The sequence below is a fragment of the Symsagittifera roscoffensis genome, chromosome 1, assembly GCF_963678635.1.
Source record: "Symsagittifera roscoffensis chromosome 1, txSymRosc1.1, whole genome shotgun sequence".
In the NCBI taxonomy this organism is placed as follows: domain Eukaryota; kingdom Metazoa; phylum Xenacoelomorpha; order Acoela; family Convolutidae; genus Symsagittifera; species Symsagittifera roscoffensis.
The window spans coordinates 35,419,853-35,439,627 of NC_087062.1; the positions used below are offsets into that span (position 1 = coordinate 35,419,853).

The 19,775-nt window shown below is 33.7% G+C and overlaps 1 protein-coding gene across 2 annotated transcripts; it reads left to right on the forward strand.

Moving 5' to 3' along the window:
• Positions 1-309: 309 nt before the first annotated feature.
• Positions 310-16,299, forward strand: LOC134843488 (glycine receptor subunit alpha-4-like). Of its 2 annotated transcripts, XM_063859615.1 has the most exons (7): positions 310-1,053; positions 2,910-3,803; positions 8,445-8,679; positions 9,229-9,467; positions 11,126-11,247; positions 11,641-11,768; positions 15,781-16,299. In XM_063859615.1, the coding sequence occupies exons 2-7, from the start codon at positions 3,547-3,549 to the stop codon at positions 16,201-16,203; spliced, it is 1,404 nt and encodes a 467-aa protein (XP_063715685.1). In that variant the 5' UTR covers positions 310-1,053; positions 2,910-3,546; the 3' UTR covers positions 16,204-16,299. The 2 variants fall into 2 exon arrangements, with proteins under 2 accessions (XP_063715685.1, XP_063715684.1); XM_063859614.1 differs by lacking the exon at positions 310-1,053 and having other exon boundaries at positions 1,104-3,803.
• Positions 16,300-19,775: the final 3,476 nt, after the last annotated feature.

Consider the following 19,775-nt stretch of genomic DNA (forward strand, 5'->3'; position numbering starts at 1 on the left):
TACAAATACGCACAAAAATGGCATTAAATGGTTTTTGCCAAAAAGTTGAATTATTCAGGAACCTGATCAAGTTCATCTTTAATCTCGTCGACATAAGTCGTTCGCTGTTCCCATAAATTATCAATGAGTCTGAAAGTTCAATTTTGAGTTTCATCACCTGCAAAAAGTAATATTAACAAATTATGCTGCAGCAAATTGAACATCATATCAAATATAGCTGCTTAAATTTGTGATTTACAAAACAATGGCATCGAAACCAATAAGTGCGCAAATTTCTTTATCATAAATCAGGTGTTCATTTTAAAAAGTCATCCAAAATTTATCTATTACATTAGTCCCTCGGGTGTGCATTAATATCCATTTATTTCCTTGCTGCATCGTTTGATTACTCCCGTTTTTGTTTTATTTTTTTTTGGCTCTGGTCACATCTCGTGTGCAAAGGGGACGTTTATTTTGATTTATAGTGACATTAAAGTCTTAGGCTTGATTTACATGCCTAGAGTGGCGTAATTTTGATTATTCTTGAAGTATTTTTATGAACAAAAAAGTAGCATCTGGTTGCATTTTTTTTGAAAATTAATTTGTTTGTTTTTGGCTTCATAGGAAGGTTGTTTAACGAAACGTTCCAAACACCAAATGTGTCAATATTAAAGAAATTTCTCGACCTGAACAATTTTACAAATCAAAAAAATTGCACCAAATTTTTTAAATGGTTTATACTTCAAAAGTGTTTATTTAAAGGCTGCAAGTAGGTTTTTATGACTAGGTATTGCAGTCTTGGAATTAAATTGACCCGTTTTATGACCTTGAGTTGAATCTACTGTTTCACACCATATAGTCTTTTGGGACTTTTTTGAACATCCTTAAAACGGTCACTCCCTCTGAATCTTGATTAGCTTCATAGGGGTAGAACTTCGAGTGGGGACAACTGGTTTTTACCCTAGTTACTCCTTTCTTAGCTCAATCAGTATACGCACATTCATAATAGCCACTTTACACGTTTTGAATTTTTAATTTTAATTCCGTTTACAACCCCCCTACATCTTCATAGAGGTGAGTTCGACCTCCCGTCCGCCCGCCCGCCCGCCCGCCCGCCCGCCAGTTGGTCTGGGGGTGTTAATACGTGGTGCCACGGGGGTATCACTAATCCACGGGAGATTTGTAGATTAAACTTGAAGCAACTGCTCATCCTAAATCACATCACGCCAGTTTACAATTCAGGCGCTGCTGCCGTATGGCGTTTTCATCTTTCTCTTTATTCCCCCTTTTTTCACCCCTTATCGTCAACGAGTGCGCCTAATCAAATGCGGGGTTGCACAACAATATACGCCGCCTAATCAACCCTAACAGGTTAATAGGAAATTATAGTCAATAGAAGAAAAATTCAGACTCTGTGAACAAAACATTTTAAAAAAGATAATTTTTGAAGGCATTGTTTTTCGTCAAAACAATTTTGTCGTAATATTTTGGACATCACTTTCAAACCACCACTCTGCCTTCTTACGTTCAGCCGATTCCCCTTTTCATAAGATAGACCGAAAACAAAAGTGGTTATTATAGTAATCGATAGTGAAAGCACTTTTGTTTTTACGATCAGTGCGGCCGCATTATTGGGTACCATAAAAACCGTGCGAATTCTGCGAGGGTCTTTTGTTGTGCAATATTGTTGATAACGGTTTTTAAATACCTTTCTCGCTTCAATATTCCTCACTTTTTCCAATTTTCTTACCCTTTTCACCAATCCGACGCTCGAGTGATCATTAAGTGAAATTATCTACACCATGGTAATGACCATTGTTTCTTTTCATCTGTTTCTTGCAGCCCTTGTAAGAGCAGTTCTATAGATTTGCATGCCTGAATTGTAATTTGTTCGAGAAAGTTGAAAAATCATACTTCCGCAAATACCCTGAAAAATATTACCGACCGATAATCAGCCTACAGTTCTCGTATTTTTTTCGTAGCACTGAAGTTCAAACATCGCAAACATCAAATGCAAATTTTCATTTATTTTTTTAACATGATTACATTGAAAATGGAAATTTTAAGTGCTCGAGTCCTGATGCATTTTGCATATAATTAGTCAATTTTGTAAAGTGAAAATTTGACGGACGATCGATTTTCTACCATTAGAAAGAAGGGGTAAAACGATACAACCATCGGAATTTCATTATGCTCCTTTTTTGATTAATAAAATCCATTCTCATACATATGCGAATTACTGGTGTTTGATGTCAAATTTGAAACTTAATCCGACCCTCGATAAAAATCATCTCGTCTTTAAATAGGGGAGAGAAAAACCTATGAATGAGTGGCAACTTCGATGTGACAAAATTGGGAAAAACTACGCGTAGAAAGTTAATTATGCCTTCTTGACCTATACTCCATATTCAGAATTACCATCTTCTCCTTGATTTTAGCACAAATTAGAACAATTCACTTTTTCTTTGTGAGCAAAAAAGTGTAAACTGGATTATGCAAATTCATTTTGAATCGACTGATTTCTTAGCTAATTTTAAAGGACCGTTTGCTAGAAAATACTAATTTTGACAGTTTTTTTAACGGGCCGTTTGCTAGTAAAAAGTTTTGACAGTTTTTGAAACGAATTTTGAGCTTTTTTGACAGTTTTTTGACAGTATTTAGTCGCATAAGTGGGCATAAAAATAAAATCGGAAACGTAAGGAATTTGAACCTCTAATTTTAAGATATAGAATTGTTCTTTCATAGTTCATGGCCATCATGAAAAGCAGTAGTAAAAACATCTTTTTGAAACTGAATTTGAAAACGAGGCAATATTGAAGTGTCTTCGTGATTATTTACATTTGACTGGTAATCGTTCCCAGCAGGGTTGGGGGATTAGATAATTAGTTGATTGAAGTCTACCTATTTGACTTCCTTTTCCTTCCTTTCAGCCGCTCCTCGATTCGATTCGATCATTGTCAATTTATCTTTACCCTTTAGGCCAAATTGACTGCAACCAACTGTCTCCGATTCACGTCTCCTCTGATCTCCTTTTCAATAGTTGCGTTGCTCAGTTTCATACAAGTTGACATTTTGCAGTATATTGAGGAAATAGCATTGCCCGACCCCACCCAAACCCCTCTTGTAGTTAACTTTAAAAAGTTATCTTTTAAAAACTCGTACTTTATGATCTCTTCGATTACCCCACCCCTATGATACCTAGTATAGAAAATCCCACGTACACACGTATAAAAAATTAAGTCAATCGGTTAAGCATTTAAGCATTATACCCTCTTTAATTACCCCCCCCCCCTATTTAAAATTTTGACCTATTTTAACCCAACTTGCAATAGTTAAAGAGATTTTTTCAACCTTTTAATGTTTGCTTTTAAGTTATTAAGGATATATTGAGAAAAAATATTCCAAGCTTTTGAAGTTGATTCAATTAATTTCAAAGAATTACCTGACCAAAAAAGTACCTTGTTGAAGCTTTTGTATCATACATTTTATCAATTGACCTTACTTTCAACATATTTGATCACTTTCGTGAATTGATTTATCGAGCTTTTATCTAATTGAGCTAGAAAAATGTTCAGTTCAGCTCAACTCATTGCTTCTTTTCTAATTATATTTCGTTCGGTAAATTGCAACAATCTGTCGGATGAAATGTCGGAGCTTCTGGAGCGACTCGTGAACAATTACGACGCCAATCTGAGGCCCAATTTTGGGGGCAGACCGGTTAGGGTGCGAGTTTCTATGCACGTGGACAGTATTGGGCCCATTTCCGAAGTGAACATGAATTTCAGACTGGATATTTCCTTCAGACAGATTTGGAAAGATGCCAGGTAAAACTTTAAAATCCTCAGTTAGAGGCGAGGAATAGGCAGTTGCACGGGAGAATTATTGAGGAGATAGGGGAGTAGTCTTTGCGGAAATATTAAACTTCATATTTGCGGAAATACGTCTTTGCGGAAAAATTAGTTCAAAAAGGCTTAGGAATTTCGCTTTGTTCAGACGACTAATCTGATTAGTGCTTCTTTGAGAAAGTTATCTTCTAATTCTTTTGGCTCATATGCACAAACATCAGTGGTAAAGTTATGATATCTCCTCTTTTTATGATATCTCGATATCTCAAAGAATGATTTTAGAATTGGAGATAATCTTGAACTTGAACGTAACTGGAAACAATTCTCAATATTTCTTGTGTAGATGTTGTTTGGGGTAAGATAAGAAATTAAGGTTGCCATTTGCTGTGTACTTTGCTCAATTATGTCAACAAAGATATCGATACAAAAAAAACAAAGCATTCAAAGAGAAGACGAGTGGTTTTAGTTTTTAGGGGGGATACCGTTATTGGTTTTTTGCTCCCTCGAGTGTCTGAAAACTGATGGCTTCAGGTAATTGCTTTTCGGCACAAAATCAGCTATCACAGATAAAGTTAGCTTGCGACAAATGTTATACTTTAGTAAAAACCTTTTGGCTGTGATGCGGGTGCCAAAAAATTGACGTCGATGTCAAAAAATACTCAATGTCTTTATTACACTAGCAGTATCGAGAAAAAATTATTGATGTTGCTTTTGCGTTTATATACACACATTTATATCCTTTTATTAAATAGCGTTCAGACTGTGAAAGTATGAATAGTTCGAACTTAATACGACCAATTAGCTTGTGTCAATTTGGCTTAGAACAATTTTGTAAATTAGAACAAAACTGCTTGTATCAGGGCAAGGCCTTGAATGTCCCGATTGCCTTTGAAGGTCTATGGTGCATGAAAACATGAAAAACTAAATTTAAATAAATAAAACGAAAAAAAAAAACAATTAAAATTTGAGATTTTTTGAGAAAATCATTTCCCCACACGCCATATAAAGTACAAAGTAATAAATTTCGCTCCTAGTAACAAATCAACTATTGCAAAAAAGCTTCCTTCAACCAGTTTGGAAAGATTTCTAAGACAGATTAAATATCCGCTTACGCTCTAATAGCGCGGAGTATATCGCGCGTTAATTATCTCAATTTGGCCAAAATGGCAATCTTTGAACCCCATTAACTTCACAAAAAATGTTAATCACAGGTTAAATATTTTTTCAAATTTAAGGTGAACACAACAAAACCTCTTGAATGATATAAATAAATTCCGTCAAAAACGGCTAGTTAAAAGGTCAAAATTTGTCTGAAAAAAACCACCCCGACCACAAACACTCTGTTATTTTCGTTACGAAAGTCGGAAAAATTTTTTACCACGCAATATTAAGCTGTATTACGTTCTCAGCATAACAATTTTCACAGCGCGCATAAATTAATCCAAAATTATGGCCGAATTGGCCATTTTCAAGCCCCAGAACTTAACAAAAAAAACAAAGGTAGAAAATCATTTTTCTTTCAAGCTCAAAGAGTCGAAATCTTTAATGGGGTACGCGAGTTTTTTGAAAGAAACAATTACTTCGATCGACCAAAATTGACCTAATAAAATAACGAACCCATACATAAATCTCCCGCAGCACTTCGAAATATGGGACAACAAGAGTGTTTGTATTAGAAAAAAAACCTGGAATCTTTGACTGCCCCGCAAAATACCTAAAGTAGTTTTACTCAATAAAAATAAAAACTCGAAAGAATATCAGAACTAATAAAAAAATATCTTCTTTCATACTCTCAAAATCATATTCATTTTTTTGCATATCATCTCCAATAAAGGTAAGTAGTTTGCGCAAAAAAATTTAACTTTAAATTTCAAATTGGCGGAAGATTTGCTCATTATCCAGACTAGTCCGATTAGTGAAAGCTTCTTTGAAAAAATTAATTTCTTCCATTTTTTTGGCTCATATTGAGTCATATTTTTTGGCTCATATTTTTGGCCCATATGAATGGTAGATTTTTGGTGTCTCCACTTGTTAAAATCTTAAAAATCAAAGGTTAATTTCAAAGCTTGAGCTAATCTTGAACGGCGTAACTGTAAACAATTTTAAATATTTTTATTTACAGGTTTCTTAAGTAGAAGTAATCAATATGTAGCAGCTATGACCATTCATCAGCACTCAAACTTGATCCAAGAAAGATAAGAGACGTGATTTTTTTTCGAATTGATCACATTACGAGGCCAGACTGTGCACTGGATAGGCGCACAATTTTGTGTCAAAGCTTGAGCTAATCTTGAACGGCGTAACTGTAAACAATTTCCTGGATGTATGTTCCTGGATTCCAGAGACAAATCTTTAAACATGTTCCAAAAAGTAAATGGATTCCACTTACAAAAATGTTCTGGATTCCGCGTACAAGTAGCTGTAACGTAAGTTTTGTCGGCACAATTGTGTTGTTGCGGGTTCTGCAATAAGCAAATATAGCTAGTTGTTCTGGATTTCGCAACTGTAAGTGGTTTCGCAAAATGTAAGTGGAATCCGCAAAATGTATGTGGAATCCTCAAATATAAGTGGAAATCTGAGCAAACAAAATGAGGATTCCACTTACAAATTGCGGATTCCACTTACAATTTTCTGATTCTTCCACCAACATTTTGCGGATTCCACTTACTATTTGAGGATTCTTCCACTAACAATTTGTGGATTCGACTTACAGTTGTGGATTCCACAACAGCTCAATTTAACGATACAAATGTCTTATCAATTGTTTGTGGATTCCGCAAAAACAGTTGCAGATTCCGCAAATTTGCCTGTTTTTGGAGCGATTATGAGCGGTACAATGTCTTAAGTATTTGTTTGTGGAATCCAAAACAGCAAAGAAGATCAAAGAAAAAAAATGTTGCGGATTCCGCGACAAATCTGATTTTGTTCTGCTGCGGAGTCCGTTTACAACGCCCAGAATGCACAGTTTGGCCTCGTTATGCAGAAAAAGTTAATTTTTATTTCAAATACTTCTGCTCAGCTGCATTGCTCAAAATATAAAAGCAAAAGATCAGAGACATGGATTCGACCATTGACCGGGAAATTCAAAGAATTAATTCAAACCTATAATATATAACCCAGGAGTTGTAGCCTAATTAAACTACCAAGAAATGTTTTCACAGTCAAACAACCGAGGTTCAATAGATGATTATCACCGTGTAAAAAATGAAAGAAATCAAAACAATCAATAGAATTGGAGTTCAGCGTCGTATCGAATCCAGAAGTACCAAATTGCCGAGTTGAAAGGGATAGTTTCAGATTTCTCACAAAACGCATAATACATGAGTTTCAACCAAACGCGCTTGTCTCCGGATTCTAAAACAAATTAGTGTTGCTGAAATCTTCATTAACTTTAGAAACCATAAAACTGCTCATATTTTGGCTGGTTTCACCGTATATATATATTTTTTTTTTCACCATATGTTTCACTGTAAAGTATGTTTGAATTTTTGTGGATCTTTTGAGATTTCTAGAGGATTCAAATGACAATTTCACGAACAAAACTTGAATTCTAAAACAATCGAGTTTGGCCTGATGACGAAGTTTTTTCTAACAAACTTGTGTATCAGCGTAAAAGCCGGTCAATTATCTGGACAGAAGAAGTAATACAAAAGCTACTACAAAAACTACTTTCCATTAACTGAAACAAGGGTCACTGTGCATGTAGAACAGAATGCTTTGACCGCCGAAGTTTAATTTGGAATAAGGAAGAAAAAAATTTCAAAATTGTGAAAACATCAAAAAAATGTTAAATCCCTGAAAGTTTTATTTAATCAAAAATTCTATGCATCATTTGGTGTTTTTAGGATAAAGATCAATCGAACTACGCAAAATACTACGCTGCAACAGTGGGTCAATAGTTGCTCAAATAATCTAAAAACTGCCTTGTGTATGATCTCAGTTTCATGCCCGTGTATTTTTTCTGAAGAACGGAAAAGTTCAGATCAGTTTTTCTCAGTACTGAGGTAACTTTTTTAATTCTTTTCCAAATCACAAAGAAAAAAGCTGAAAAACTTGAATATGATATCAGACTTGTTGCCATACGAGTTCTCTTCGTGCTTTGCAAATCGGTAAGCAAAATTGGGCGGAAAAAAGCCTATCCATAATTTATTCTCATCCATTTATTGGGGTGGTCGAAACAATGATGTGTCAGTTTTAAGTGAGTAGTTACAAACAATTTGTCACCATGCATTCAAAACTCAGTCTTTGATTTAAAAAAGATAAAGTGCGATGTCTTCTTCAATTATTATTTGGAAAACTCTTGAAAAAAATAGAAAAAACGATGGTGTGGTTTTTACGTAAAATGAGATAGTTCAAAAAATGCTCCAAACACAAAAATTTTAACTTCAAATTGAGGCCCTTTTTTGCTATTCCGTTTCCGAAAAGGTATTAAGAAAAAATTCCGAGCGTGTTTGATTATGAAAATTTCGTATAATTAGATTGATTTGAATGATTTTGCTGAAAAAATGTGGCCAAACTTTTGTCTAGAAATCATAATTCGAGCTTTTAACAGACATCGCAATAAACTGTTAAATAAATTTTTGTTTCAACCGAACCTTTCATATTTCTATTTATTTTTAGGCTGCGCTACGATGACAAATACAACAACACTTTCACTCTCTCCCATGAGTTCCTGAAACGCATCTGGACTCCGGACACCTACTTTCCAGACTCTCTGAGTGCGGACAAGCAAGACGTGATGACTCCCAATGTGTTATTGAGACTGTTCCCAGACGGCAAGATACTGTACAGTGCCAGAGTGACCATATTTGCAAAGTGTCCTATGAAGCTACACTACTTTCCAATGGATATGCAGGTAGACACTATTTCATTCAGGGATATATTTGGGGGAAGGGGGGAGGAAGGGGCGCGAAACGGGGAAGGGCCAAAAATATATCAACTTTGAGGGGAAGCGAGCGTCGAAAAACGCAATTTTTTGGTCAAAACTTTCTTAAAAAAGTGACCTAAGACGGCTTTTTTGGCCTAATGTTTTCAAAATATTGCCTGCGGCGCAGCAATTTTGGCCAAAATTGTGTCATTACAGTGATTTGGGAGAGCTCAGAAAATCGATTTAGTCGGTCTTAAAAAAAATAGGTCGACAAAAGAGTTTTTTGAAAAATCCTCCTCCACCAAGAAAATTCTAGATCCGCTTCTCATTTTATTGTATTCACAAGGCAAGATTAAATTATTAGGAAATCCTTGCTGATCGCAAGGGTAATAATAGAGCTATTTTAAATGTTTAAAACTGTTTTTTGATCATTTTTCGTGGTTGGAAAAATTTGTCTAGCTCTCAATTAACAAGAATTGTCTTGAAATCTTGTTCAAATCAAGTTATCCTGAAACAATCATAATGAAGATGTTTCAGGTGTGCAAACTTTTGGTTGAGTGCTATGGCTACACAACCAAAGATCTCACCCTGGAGTGGGATGAGTCATCGGAGGAGGAGCCAGCAGTGCAGGTGCCCAACCACCTTCAGGTCCCCCAGTTCTCTCTAGTCGACACCATAGTGGATAGTTTTACTTTGCAGTTCTCAACTGGGAACTTCTCTGATTTGGAGGTCAATTTCTTGTTCAAACGAGATCTCATGTACTTCATCCTGCAAAGGTCAGTCTTGTTATAGTCATAAATCATTCATAGTTTGGAAGAAGATTTGTAACATGGTTGGAAGGCCTACTTTTTTCTTGAATAAATTATTTTTCTATCATAGAATTGCTCTGCAAATTTAAGGCTAAAAGCTTAGAAGAATCGGATCTAGAGTTTTTAGGAAGGCGGGATAGTTTTTTTTCGAAATCTGAGTACCTTTCTTGATAATCCAAATTGATATTCCCATCTCCTTGACTACAAGTTCTATACTTTAAAAAGAATAGCTGGTTGATGAGCAAGTAGAACAGAATCCTCCGACCACATTCATAAAAAAGTACAAAAAAGATTTTTTTTTGAAAAAAGTCGAGTTTTGTGTGTTTTGTGATGAGAAAACTATTCAAATGCATAGCATGTTAGTCGATTATACATAACCGATAATCATATCTGTCTTCAAAAAAAAGAATAAACAACAAAAAAAGTAAAAAAGAGAGAAAATAAATATAAAAAAAACTTAATACACTTTCTGATTTTTTCGTCGAAAATTGCTTGATTTTTTAAAAACCTTTTCATTGCCAAAGATTCTAAATGAAGCTTTCCAAACTAGTTTCCGCGGAGTAAGACCAAGTTTTTCACTTACCCAAATTAAATATATTTTTTTTCGTTACAAGTCCTATTCAATCGCTCTACTCCTCTCGATACTTGGACTACTTTTTGAAAACAGTTTAAGGTCGTTTGAATTGTGAATGAAAATGCTTTAATATGATATAGCATTCAATTCGTTCTGATCATTATTTTGGTGAGAAAAAAAGTGAGAAAAAAATAGAAAAAAAACTTAATACACTTTCTGATTTTTTCGTGGAAAATTGCTTGATTTTTTAAAAAACCTTTTCATTGCCAAAGACTTCTAAATGAAGCTTTCCAAACTAGTTTTCGCGGAGTAAGAGCAAGTTTTTCACTTACCCAAATTTAAAAAAAAATTTTTCGTTACAAGTCCTATTCAATCGCTCTACTTCTCTCGATACTTGGACTACTTTTTGAAAACAGTTTAAGGTCGTTTGAATTGTGAATGAAAAGGCTTTAATATGATATAGCATTCAATTCGTTCTGATCATTATTTTGGGGTCACTGATTTTGGAAAACAAAAAGAGAAAAAACTAAAGCATACCAAAGAGTCCCTCTCCATTTTGAGACACTAGTTTATTTATTTTTGAGCCAGATCTAGGAGTTAATTTCGAGAGAGAGGCGCTTTTTATAAAAAAAAACAATTTTTGAAAATTTTGTCGACTTTTTTTCCAATTCGACCAAACTGACTTTCCGAATTTTCCCAAATTGCGCCATAAGATTTTATTTTTACAAAGCTAACTGTCGGTTATTCAAAAAAGGACATCGCAATTGAATATCAAGTGAGGGGGGTTTTGGTTGGCGAGGATTCCCGTGAAAATTATACCCTACTTGACCCCTGCGAGCTTTCTTTTAGGTACTTATAATGGGCTAAAAAATACTAGCAAATCCTAGGTTCCTTCTAGCCACTTCAGTGACGTAATCGGAACAAAAACTTTTAGCTACTTGTAAGAGTGCAAAATAAGACCCCGTTAAAAACGAACATCTAGTGATGATATTGTTAAACTTGTGATATGTTTGCATTGAACTCAGATTCCAATTCTCTAAGTGTGTTTTAGCTATGTTCCCAGTACCCTGATCGTGTTCTTGTCGTGGGTGTCATTCTGGGTCAATCGCAATTCGATCCCCGCCCGGGCCTCCCTCTCCATCACCTCCATCCTCACCCTCATCACACTCATAGGCAACCAACTAAACACACGCTTCTCATGCCAAAATTTGGATTTGCCACATCTTTGAATATTATTTTGCATATTATTGGCATAGATTTGCTAGCTTTTTCTTTTTTCCCCCGCTTGTAGAACAATTTTTAAAGGCAATATAGATGTATGAAAAATCCACTGTAAGACGCATCTTCAGACGACAGCGCACCAACTTGATATCAGCTGTTGTTCAAATGCGGTTTTCAAACTGTGTTTTTAAGCACCATTAGCATTTCGACATCACGAAAAACTGCAACTAATAGAAAAATTACAATTGCAAATTAAATAGACTATTGCTCACCTGAACAAACAAAGTTGAATTGGCTTTTAATAATTAATTTGATCAAATGGCGCTATCAGAAGCGTGCTCTTAGGCACCACCAACTCCAATCTGCCCAAGGTATCCGAAGTAAAGGCCCTGGACGTGTATTTCGCCTTGTGTTCTGTGTATGTTTTCGGGGCTATACTGGAGTTCGCGTCTACCTGCTACCTCACAACAAAGGTAGTAAATATATGGAAACCTTTTGGTCAATTTTGGGCCGTATAACAGAAATGACCCTTGATCGCTTATAATGATTCGTAATAGCAAACGACAATTTCCCGTGTTTTTTTTTATTGTAACAGGTGCTACGAAAACGTTTTGGTTAGTTTTTCTTAATATTTTTACGAATTCAATATTTTCACATTTTAGTTTGACACTATTTTTCTTGAATCTGATTTGCTACAGTCAGCCAATCACAACCCAGCGCCAGCTAGAACTATTTTGTTCACAATTTTCAGTCGAATTATAAATTTGCCGAAATGACCGAAAATAGATAATTTTGTCCTGGTCATAAAAATTAGTAATAAATTGACCAATTTCACATCTGCTCGAGATTCGGTTTTGCAGGAAAACGGCTAGAGAAAACAGTCAACGCAATGTATTGACTCATCGAGCACCATTCGTTTTTTGTTCTCTGCTTCATAGAGTTACTTTTACGAAAAATTCGGGCTGAGTAAGTAAAAAGACCCAATATTTTGAAAGGATACAATAGTTATAACAATTTTTTGTTGGTTTTTTTTTTAATTTAAGGCAAACAGTTTTACCCTTGCTTAGAGTCAGTGCCAAGGTTATAGGTTTGAGCCGGATACAATTTTTGGTTGATTTTTGTAATTGATCAGAGAAGTGCCTCATTAGTAATTTAATAATTTTTGTCTTTAGTGCCGGTAAAAATGCTAAATTTTTATTGATATTGATCATGATATTGAAATGATTTTGGACATTGTGGGTAGTTAATTAAGCACATTTACCAACCAAGACTAAAAAATTGACTGCCTGGGGGAGCACTATTGGACTCACAGTTCGGTTCATAGGCAGACAAATACAAAACTGCTCGTATCAGATGCACCGGCTGAATTTTATTGCTTATGACGCAGTCTTCCTTTTGAAAAAAGGGTGCAACTTTAAAGTCAAGGAAGAAATTAAAATTAAGTTTTAGTTTTTTTTTGTAAATCATCCCTTAGGCTATCACAGGCTATTCAAAGTACAAAAAGGTATAATTCGTTTAAATTGAAGTATCAATTAATGAAAATAGCTTGCCTCAATTCAATTTGAAATAAATTCTAAGACGGATTAATTTTCCGCCTATGCGTTAGTTATACGAATTATGTCGCTCGATAATAGTCCCGAATTGGCACTTTCCAAGACCCCATATTTTCACAAAAAATGATCACTGATAAATTAAAATAATTTATTTGAGGTAATTACAACAATACTTTTCGATTGTAAAAAACTTGCGTCAAAAACTGTTAATTAGAGAGTCTCAGTTTATCTGGTGAAAATAAACCAACACGAGCACAAGTATTCCGTCATTTTCTTCAAAAATAGTCGGAGCAACAAACATCTAGAAATCTGTAGAAATCTGTGTTTGGACAAAACAGCGCTCGGGTGATTGTGGTTTAAAGTTTTCAAATTTTGTACGACAAAGACTTGTCGAGTTTTTTTTTACTAATAATGTGTAAGATTTCAATATGTCGTATAGGTTGATTCCAAGTGTATGTTTGTACTGGTTTTCTTTCATAATTGTTCTACAATTACCTTTTATTGATGATGCTGTTTTTGCTTCTGAATCAGAAAAATATCGTTATTCAAATCCTTTTTTTTATATGTTTATTTGGTTTTGGAGGTTTACGAGGTTTTGTATGGTTGTTGTACAGTTTCTAAAATTGCGTTTCGTTTCCTAGAAAATTAATTTTTAGTTTTCGTTTATCTTCGTTTTTAAGATTGGTTTTGGAGGTTTTAGAGGTTTTGTATGGTTGTTGTACAAATTCTGAAATTGCTTTTCGTTTCCAAGAAAAACAACTTTTAGGATAAAGTCCTCTTTTTTGTTTTCTTTATTTTATATATCCAATTTTATATTTGTGTGGTAACTTTGCAAAGTCGCACCTGAAATCTTGAATAAGGCAATTGTGTAAAACTATCGTTTTTTTATTTTCTAAACTATTTTTTGACATAACTGTTAGGATGATAGCTGCAAAATCCAGGTGTTAATTGCTATCTCCTGAACTGTTATTTCTTACTCTTTTTGTGAAGTTATCCTAAACCTTTGGGTCGTTTTGTCGTGGAAAGGCGGGTTGAAGAGAGAGAGAGAGAGAGAGAGAGAGAGAGAGAGAGTATATCAATTCGATAGAATGATGGTTTAATGCTCTCAAACGTGATGGTGATCAATATGAGATCGAGGGTTGGACAATAGTAAAACAATTCGCAAGGTTCAGGTATAGAATGAACCCAAGTAGATCACTAGATACGATAGTAGCGCTAACTATTCTAAGTTTGTTTATGGTGTTGCGTCAAACAATATATAGGTGTCAAGTGAAGGATGATTAACTGAAGTTTTTCACTGTTTATCTTAATTAAAAATTTGAGTTTGTAAGAAAAAAAGTTCAATTAGTCCTGGATAGCTTGGAAAAGTCTGAGAGTGAATTAACGCTTCAGGTTGTTAGACAATTGTTTAATGGCGGTAGGGTTCGAATAAGAAAGAAAAAATTTAAGATATTTAAGGAAACACTTTTTGATGATCTGGTTTTAAGAAAGATTTGGTGCAAAAAAATTAATAGTAAAGATCCAAAGAGAAGCCTTGATGATCTAATTTAAAATTCAAAATGAAACATTTCAGGGGTTGAAAGTAAAAATCAAGGAGAAGTCATGATGATTGTATAGTTTAATTATTTTAAAATAGCCAAAGGTTCAAGAAAGGTCTTGATGATCTTGTTCTTAATTAAGCTAGTCTTTAAACTGTTTGATTTTTTCCGAAAAAAAATACAGGGAAAGATAGTGATCCTCAAGAAGGAAGTATCACCAAACTAACAACAACTAGCTTTTATACTATTATTTGTTGGTACTTTTGTGTTTCTTAAATAATTTATGAATTTTACACAAAAGTTTTTGAATTTTACTGCAGATTTTGGGATTGAGAATAGGCGAAGCTGTCTGTCGACATCTTGTTGTTTTACATATTCGTTTTGTTGTAGTGTTTCATTCAAAATTTATTGCTTAGTACTGCAGTTTTACGGCTCTGTTTAATGCAGTTCATATAGTGCCTAAATTTTAATTTTACTGCATAAAAAGGTTTGAAGTTTTGTCGTTGTCGTCAGTTTTTTCGCTTTGCGATGCAAGTTCTTGGTCTGTCAACCTTGTTGTGATCTGGTTTCGTCTTTAGTATTGGCTTGGTTTGATGAGATTTATTGGAACATTGAAATAAGCTAATTCTATTATTGATTTGTTTTGTTATTTCTTTGAAGTTTTTCTAAATCAAGATTTTTCTAAATCTAAGTTAGTATAGGCCTGATCGAGACTCTTTGGTCGCACTAAATGAGTTTAGATCTGGGTTGGCATTCTCATAGAGTAACTTTTCTAGGATACACCGTCTGTTCGTCGCGCTATCTTGGTTTCGGCTGGATAGATTCGTGCAACTTCTTTGTCTTGTACCGATCTAATCTTACTCTTTTATGTCCTATTCTCAATAGATCTAGTGCATACTGTTATTCTTACGAGGTTAGAGGAGAGAAAGAGGCAACTGATTTCTAAGTTAAATTACATTTCTCTGGCTGAAACTAAGAGTTTCAGCTTTTCAAATTATCATAGTTTTCAGTAATGGATCATGATTGGTTATAGTTAATTCTAAATATTTTACAGCGGTAATTATCAAACTATATAAAAAATACTTGTTTGAACTGGTTCCACTAGGAAGGGTTCAACTTTGGTGTTATATAAAATGATAAGCCGTGATAATGATTGAAAACATAAATTGTCCACGCAAAATTATCATTTTAATTATAAGCAGTTAATTCAAAGCAGTTCTACATAAAGAGATAAACAGCTAGAATATTCGATTTTTCCCTGGTAGATAAATCTTCGTATCATTCTTTCATCATGTTTGGACGTAATTGGAAAGGCTTGAAAAGTTTATAGAGGAGTTTCTTTTGCTTCGTGGTGCTATGTCGGAAACAAAAACTGAAGCCTTTTTTTTGTTTAGGAAAAGAATAGATCTGCTGCCATCGCACTAGAAAAATGTGCATTACAAAACCCAGTCATACGCCAGACGTCTCAACTGACGCCTGATGAAAAGATGGTGGAACATCAGTTAGAAACAGTTCCATTCCAAGAGGTAGAAACCTCCTTATGCAGTTATCGCAGTGACCCTGAGGACTACAAATGCCCTAACGTTGAAATTATCAGAGAAAACACAGAGCAAAACATTTCACAGCTATCTCGCGGATTCATAAATGAGAGCGAATTCAATTTGTTCAGATGCAATTTGTCGGCTTCAAAGCTGGAAACGTATTCACGAATTGGCTTCCCGTCCTCATTTCTTCTGATGCAGATCTGCTACTGGCTGTTCTATTGGCACATGACTAGCGTAGACAGTCCAGTGCATAAGTTCATGGTCGAAAAGTAGAAGCAGTAGTAATTTAAAGACTTTGAACTATTTTAATCAGTGATTAGCAAACTGAAGGAGCAGGATTTTGCGAGGTGGTGGGTTGCGCAGTCTCTCGACAACTCAAATGTTTTTCTTATAACATTTTGGAAAATTTTGACTCTTTACCATACATGGCCCTTAATGTTTTGAACAACTTCAAAACTCGCTGGAAATCGTCACTCTTGCAAAATCCTAGCCGCTACCATGTACTTTATCGAGATTATATTATTAGTTTAGAAATTTTCCAAATCATTGAATGATTTTAGACAATAATTTGGCCCAAAATACGAATAAATTTCTCTCTTGGAGTCCCTGTCTCATTTTTTGAGCGTGAGAGTGAGTTTATGAAATGGAATCCTATGAGCATCGCATTAGTTCGTTCCAAAAAAATCACTCTTGTCTTTTTTTCTTCTTTTGCCCACATAAATGAATCCCGAAAGATGAAAGCTGGCATGAAAAACAATGAGGGCAGAATTGACAAATCTTCACCTGAAAAAAATCAGTATTAAAACGCTCACATATTACAAAGACAAAAGCTCAATAACACTTCCAAAAGTTTTGATAAAATAGAATTTCTTATTGATTTTGATAGATTTTGTTGAAAATATGTACAATAGCTATTGAGTTAGTTTTTCTCTCCTAAATCTTAAGTCGCACGTTTTACAAAATAAGATTCAAACGTTTGTGGTATTAATTTTAAATTTGCCTGCAAATTTTTTGTTCAATTGATACAATTTTTACTCTGAGATTTTTAGTTTTGACTAAGTTTGGATTCAATTGAGAGATCTTAAATAAAAACAAAAAGAAGGAAATTACTTAAACCATTAGAAGTTCTGGAAAAGTACATGCTATGTTGTTTATTTTGAAGACATCGGTTACGAATACTTGCCAAGGGTTTTTGCTTCAATTTTAACATTATTCAGATATAGTTCAAATAATTTTTTCACACAATTTTGAGTGATTATTGCAGCAAAATGTTTTTTTTTAATCAAAGATCTCCACTTAACTAAATAAAATGAAATTCTTTCCAGAACTTGGTGTTTTGTTCTAGTGCAGATCAGAAAGTAGAACATTATTTGATTCCCAAAAATGGCGAACTACTACCGCAATGAATTTCGTTAAGCAAACTTGTAGTTTTTGAAATTTGACTGTGATTTTTCCTTCAACATTGTCCCGTTTTACAAACTAACATTATAATTGTGAAAAAAACTCTCTTATGGTAACTAAACAAAATTTTCAAGTTCCGAAATTTGTTTAATGATTTAATTAAAGTGGAAATAGAAACAGCGTTTTAGTTTTGTCGTTGTGTATAAGTTTGAGTTATTATTTGACAAAAAACGAAGCAAAATCAAATCTAGTCTTGAGATTTTTTCAACAAATTTTCATGATTTTTGCTATAATTGATCATTTGAGTTAAGGTTGGTAACTATTATTATATTTATTTGAACAGAAAGTTAATCAACTATGCATATAAAATGTGCGAATTGGAGAAATTAGAACAGCTTTTTGAGTTTTTTATGAGTAAGTTTCTCTTTAATTTTTCAAATATTCTGATATTTTCACAATTTTTCCGAGAATTCGGAGGTTTCGACTACGTTTCAGCTAGGTTTCTGAATAGTTTTAGCTATTAAGAACATTGCTATTGATAGTTAGAACACTTTATAGATCACATTTCGGTTTAAGCTAGATGAAATCTTATCGTAATTTAAATTTTTGAGGGAAATTTGAAAAAAATTCCATTTTTTACTGCAAAACCCTTAAAATTTGTTTCATTGTCTGAACATGATATCATTTTTCATTCAATTTGGATTTAGTTCTTCACTCTGCACATAAGCGATATAAAATTTGCTAAAAAATTGTACACACAAAAAAAACTATTTTTTTAACCTTTTTTTTCTACTGAAACTTTGTGTCTTATACTTTACCGACTCTATTTCTTAGCTTAAAACATTGATTTTTTTGCCAATCCTAATACATGTGAAAAACTATACAACACCTCAAAACATGGGAAATTCGGGCGCTAAAGTTGTTTTGAAACTTACAAGAGTGCGGTCCCGGAATTCATTGGCCTATCTTACTACATCGAGGTCCACACCCCTTCCTGGACAATTTGCCCCAATTTATACCACTCAAAGTAGTAAAAAGAGTATGTTGCAATTAAAAAATATCTTAACTGACAATTCCCAAGATGGCAGCTGTTTGCTATTTCAAATAGTTATCGAAATGTTTGTAGCAACACCAAATAAGTATTCAAATTTCCAGTTTCTTAGTTTTTTTTTTCAAATGACAGCTTTCGGTTGTCATGAAAAAAAAAATTGCAGTTTATTTATCACTTTTTTCGTAATCAGTTCATTGGCTTTTTGATAGTATTGTTTTTAAAAAAGCGAGATCATATATAGAAATTAGCAGATGACATTGTCTTCAAATTTACAGTTGTTTGTCGCTTATTTAAACATAAAAAAGATATCATCCTATTTGAAGAAAAAATCATACATTTTCAGGCATAAATTGACATTTTCTGAGTATGAAGTTACAATTTTATTCAGAAAACTGCTTTCATCAGTTGTTTAGAAGTCGCCGAAAACAAGTTCAAAGGAGCACAAAAGAACGCTGGAAAAACTCAATTTTCTACTGGAGTGAAAGCACTTTATCTGTTGAGGCAGTAGCGCAGGATATCTGTTGTGAACTCTCACACTGACTGATCAGGTTCAATTCCGATGTAAGAACAAACAAAATGAATCATCAGATTTTAAATTAATCATCAAAAAAATAGAAATTGTTTAAATCACAATCTGCTTTCAAAAAGCGTGACAGATTATATTTTATACAGATGTACAACTACATATTTCAAACACAACTAACAGGTGGTTGGAAAATGTAAAATTCAAAGAAACCAGAATATTTTATTTTAAATATTCTGGAATTAAAAATTTTGTCCCTTTTTTCGAACAAAACAAAAAATATCACTTTAAAATTGTGTGAATTTCATAAATTGGATAAAATTGGTTCATATACTCAGAATATTCAAGTTTTTTTTTGTGAAATTAGAAATAATTTAAGTTTTACTTGAAGTTGAAATTTTTGCTTTGCTGTTCGATTTTGATGCTTGCCTTCTTTTGTACAAAAGAAAAACTTTTAAAAAATCAATATTCAATTCTGAGAGAAAAATTAAGAAAACTATTATCGCGATTTATCTAGCACAGCCGACAGACAGATGGAAAAAGTCAATGAACGCAAATAAAAAGAAAAAAAAATATGGACATATTTTTTGAAACAATCTCAACTTTCAAATTTCAAAAAAAAAACAAAAAGCTCTAGAACAATTTATGATTGAAACTTGTCTGATAAAGTTTACCCAATTTGAGCAAACTAGATTAATAGCTAGAAGTTATATTTCTTCGAGTTTTGATAATTGAGTTCCACTTTAAAAGCTAAAAGTTAATCACGTTTTTCGTTACTTTTATAATTTAGCTGTTCAATAGTGGAGTTTGCCTTCCTTTCAACAAAAAAGGGGTGAATTTTAGAATGAAACAAAAGTAAAAGAGCAAAAA

Coding starts and splice junctions, on each gene's coding strand:
- LOC134843488 (XM_063859615.1), top strand. CDS start 3,547: ATGTTCAGTTCAGCTCAACTCATTGCTTCTTTTCTAATTATATTTCGT. Junction 11,248..11,640: donor CACCCTCATCACACTCATAG/GCAACCAACTAA, acceptor GCGTGCTCTTAG/GCACCACCAACTCCAATCTG. Junction 11,769..15,780: donor CCTGCTACCTCACAACAAAG/GTAGTAAATATA, acceptor TTTTTTGTTTAG/GAAAAGAATAGATCTGCTGC.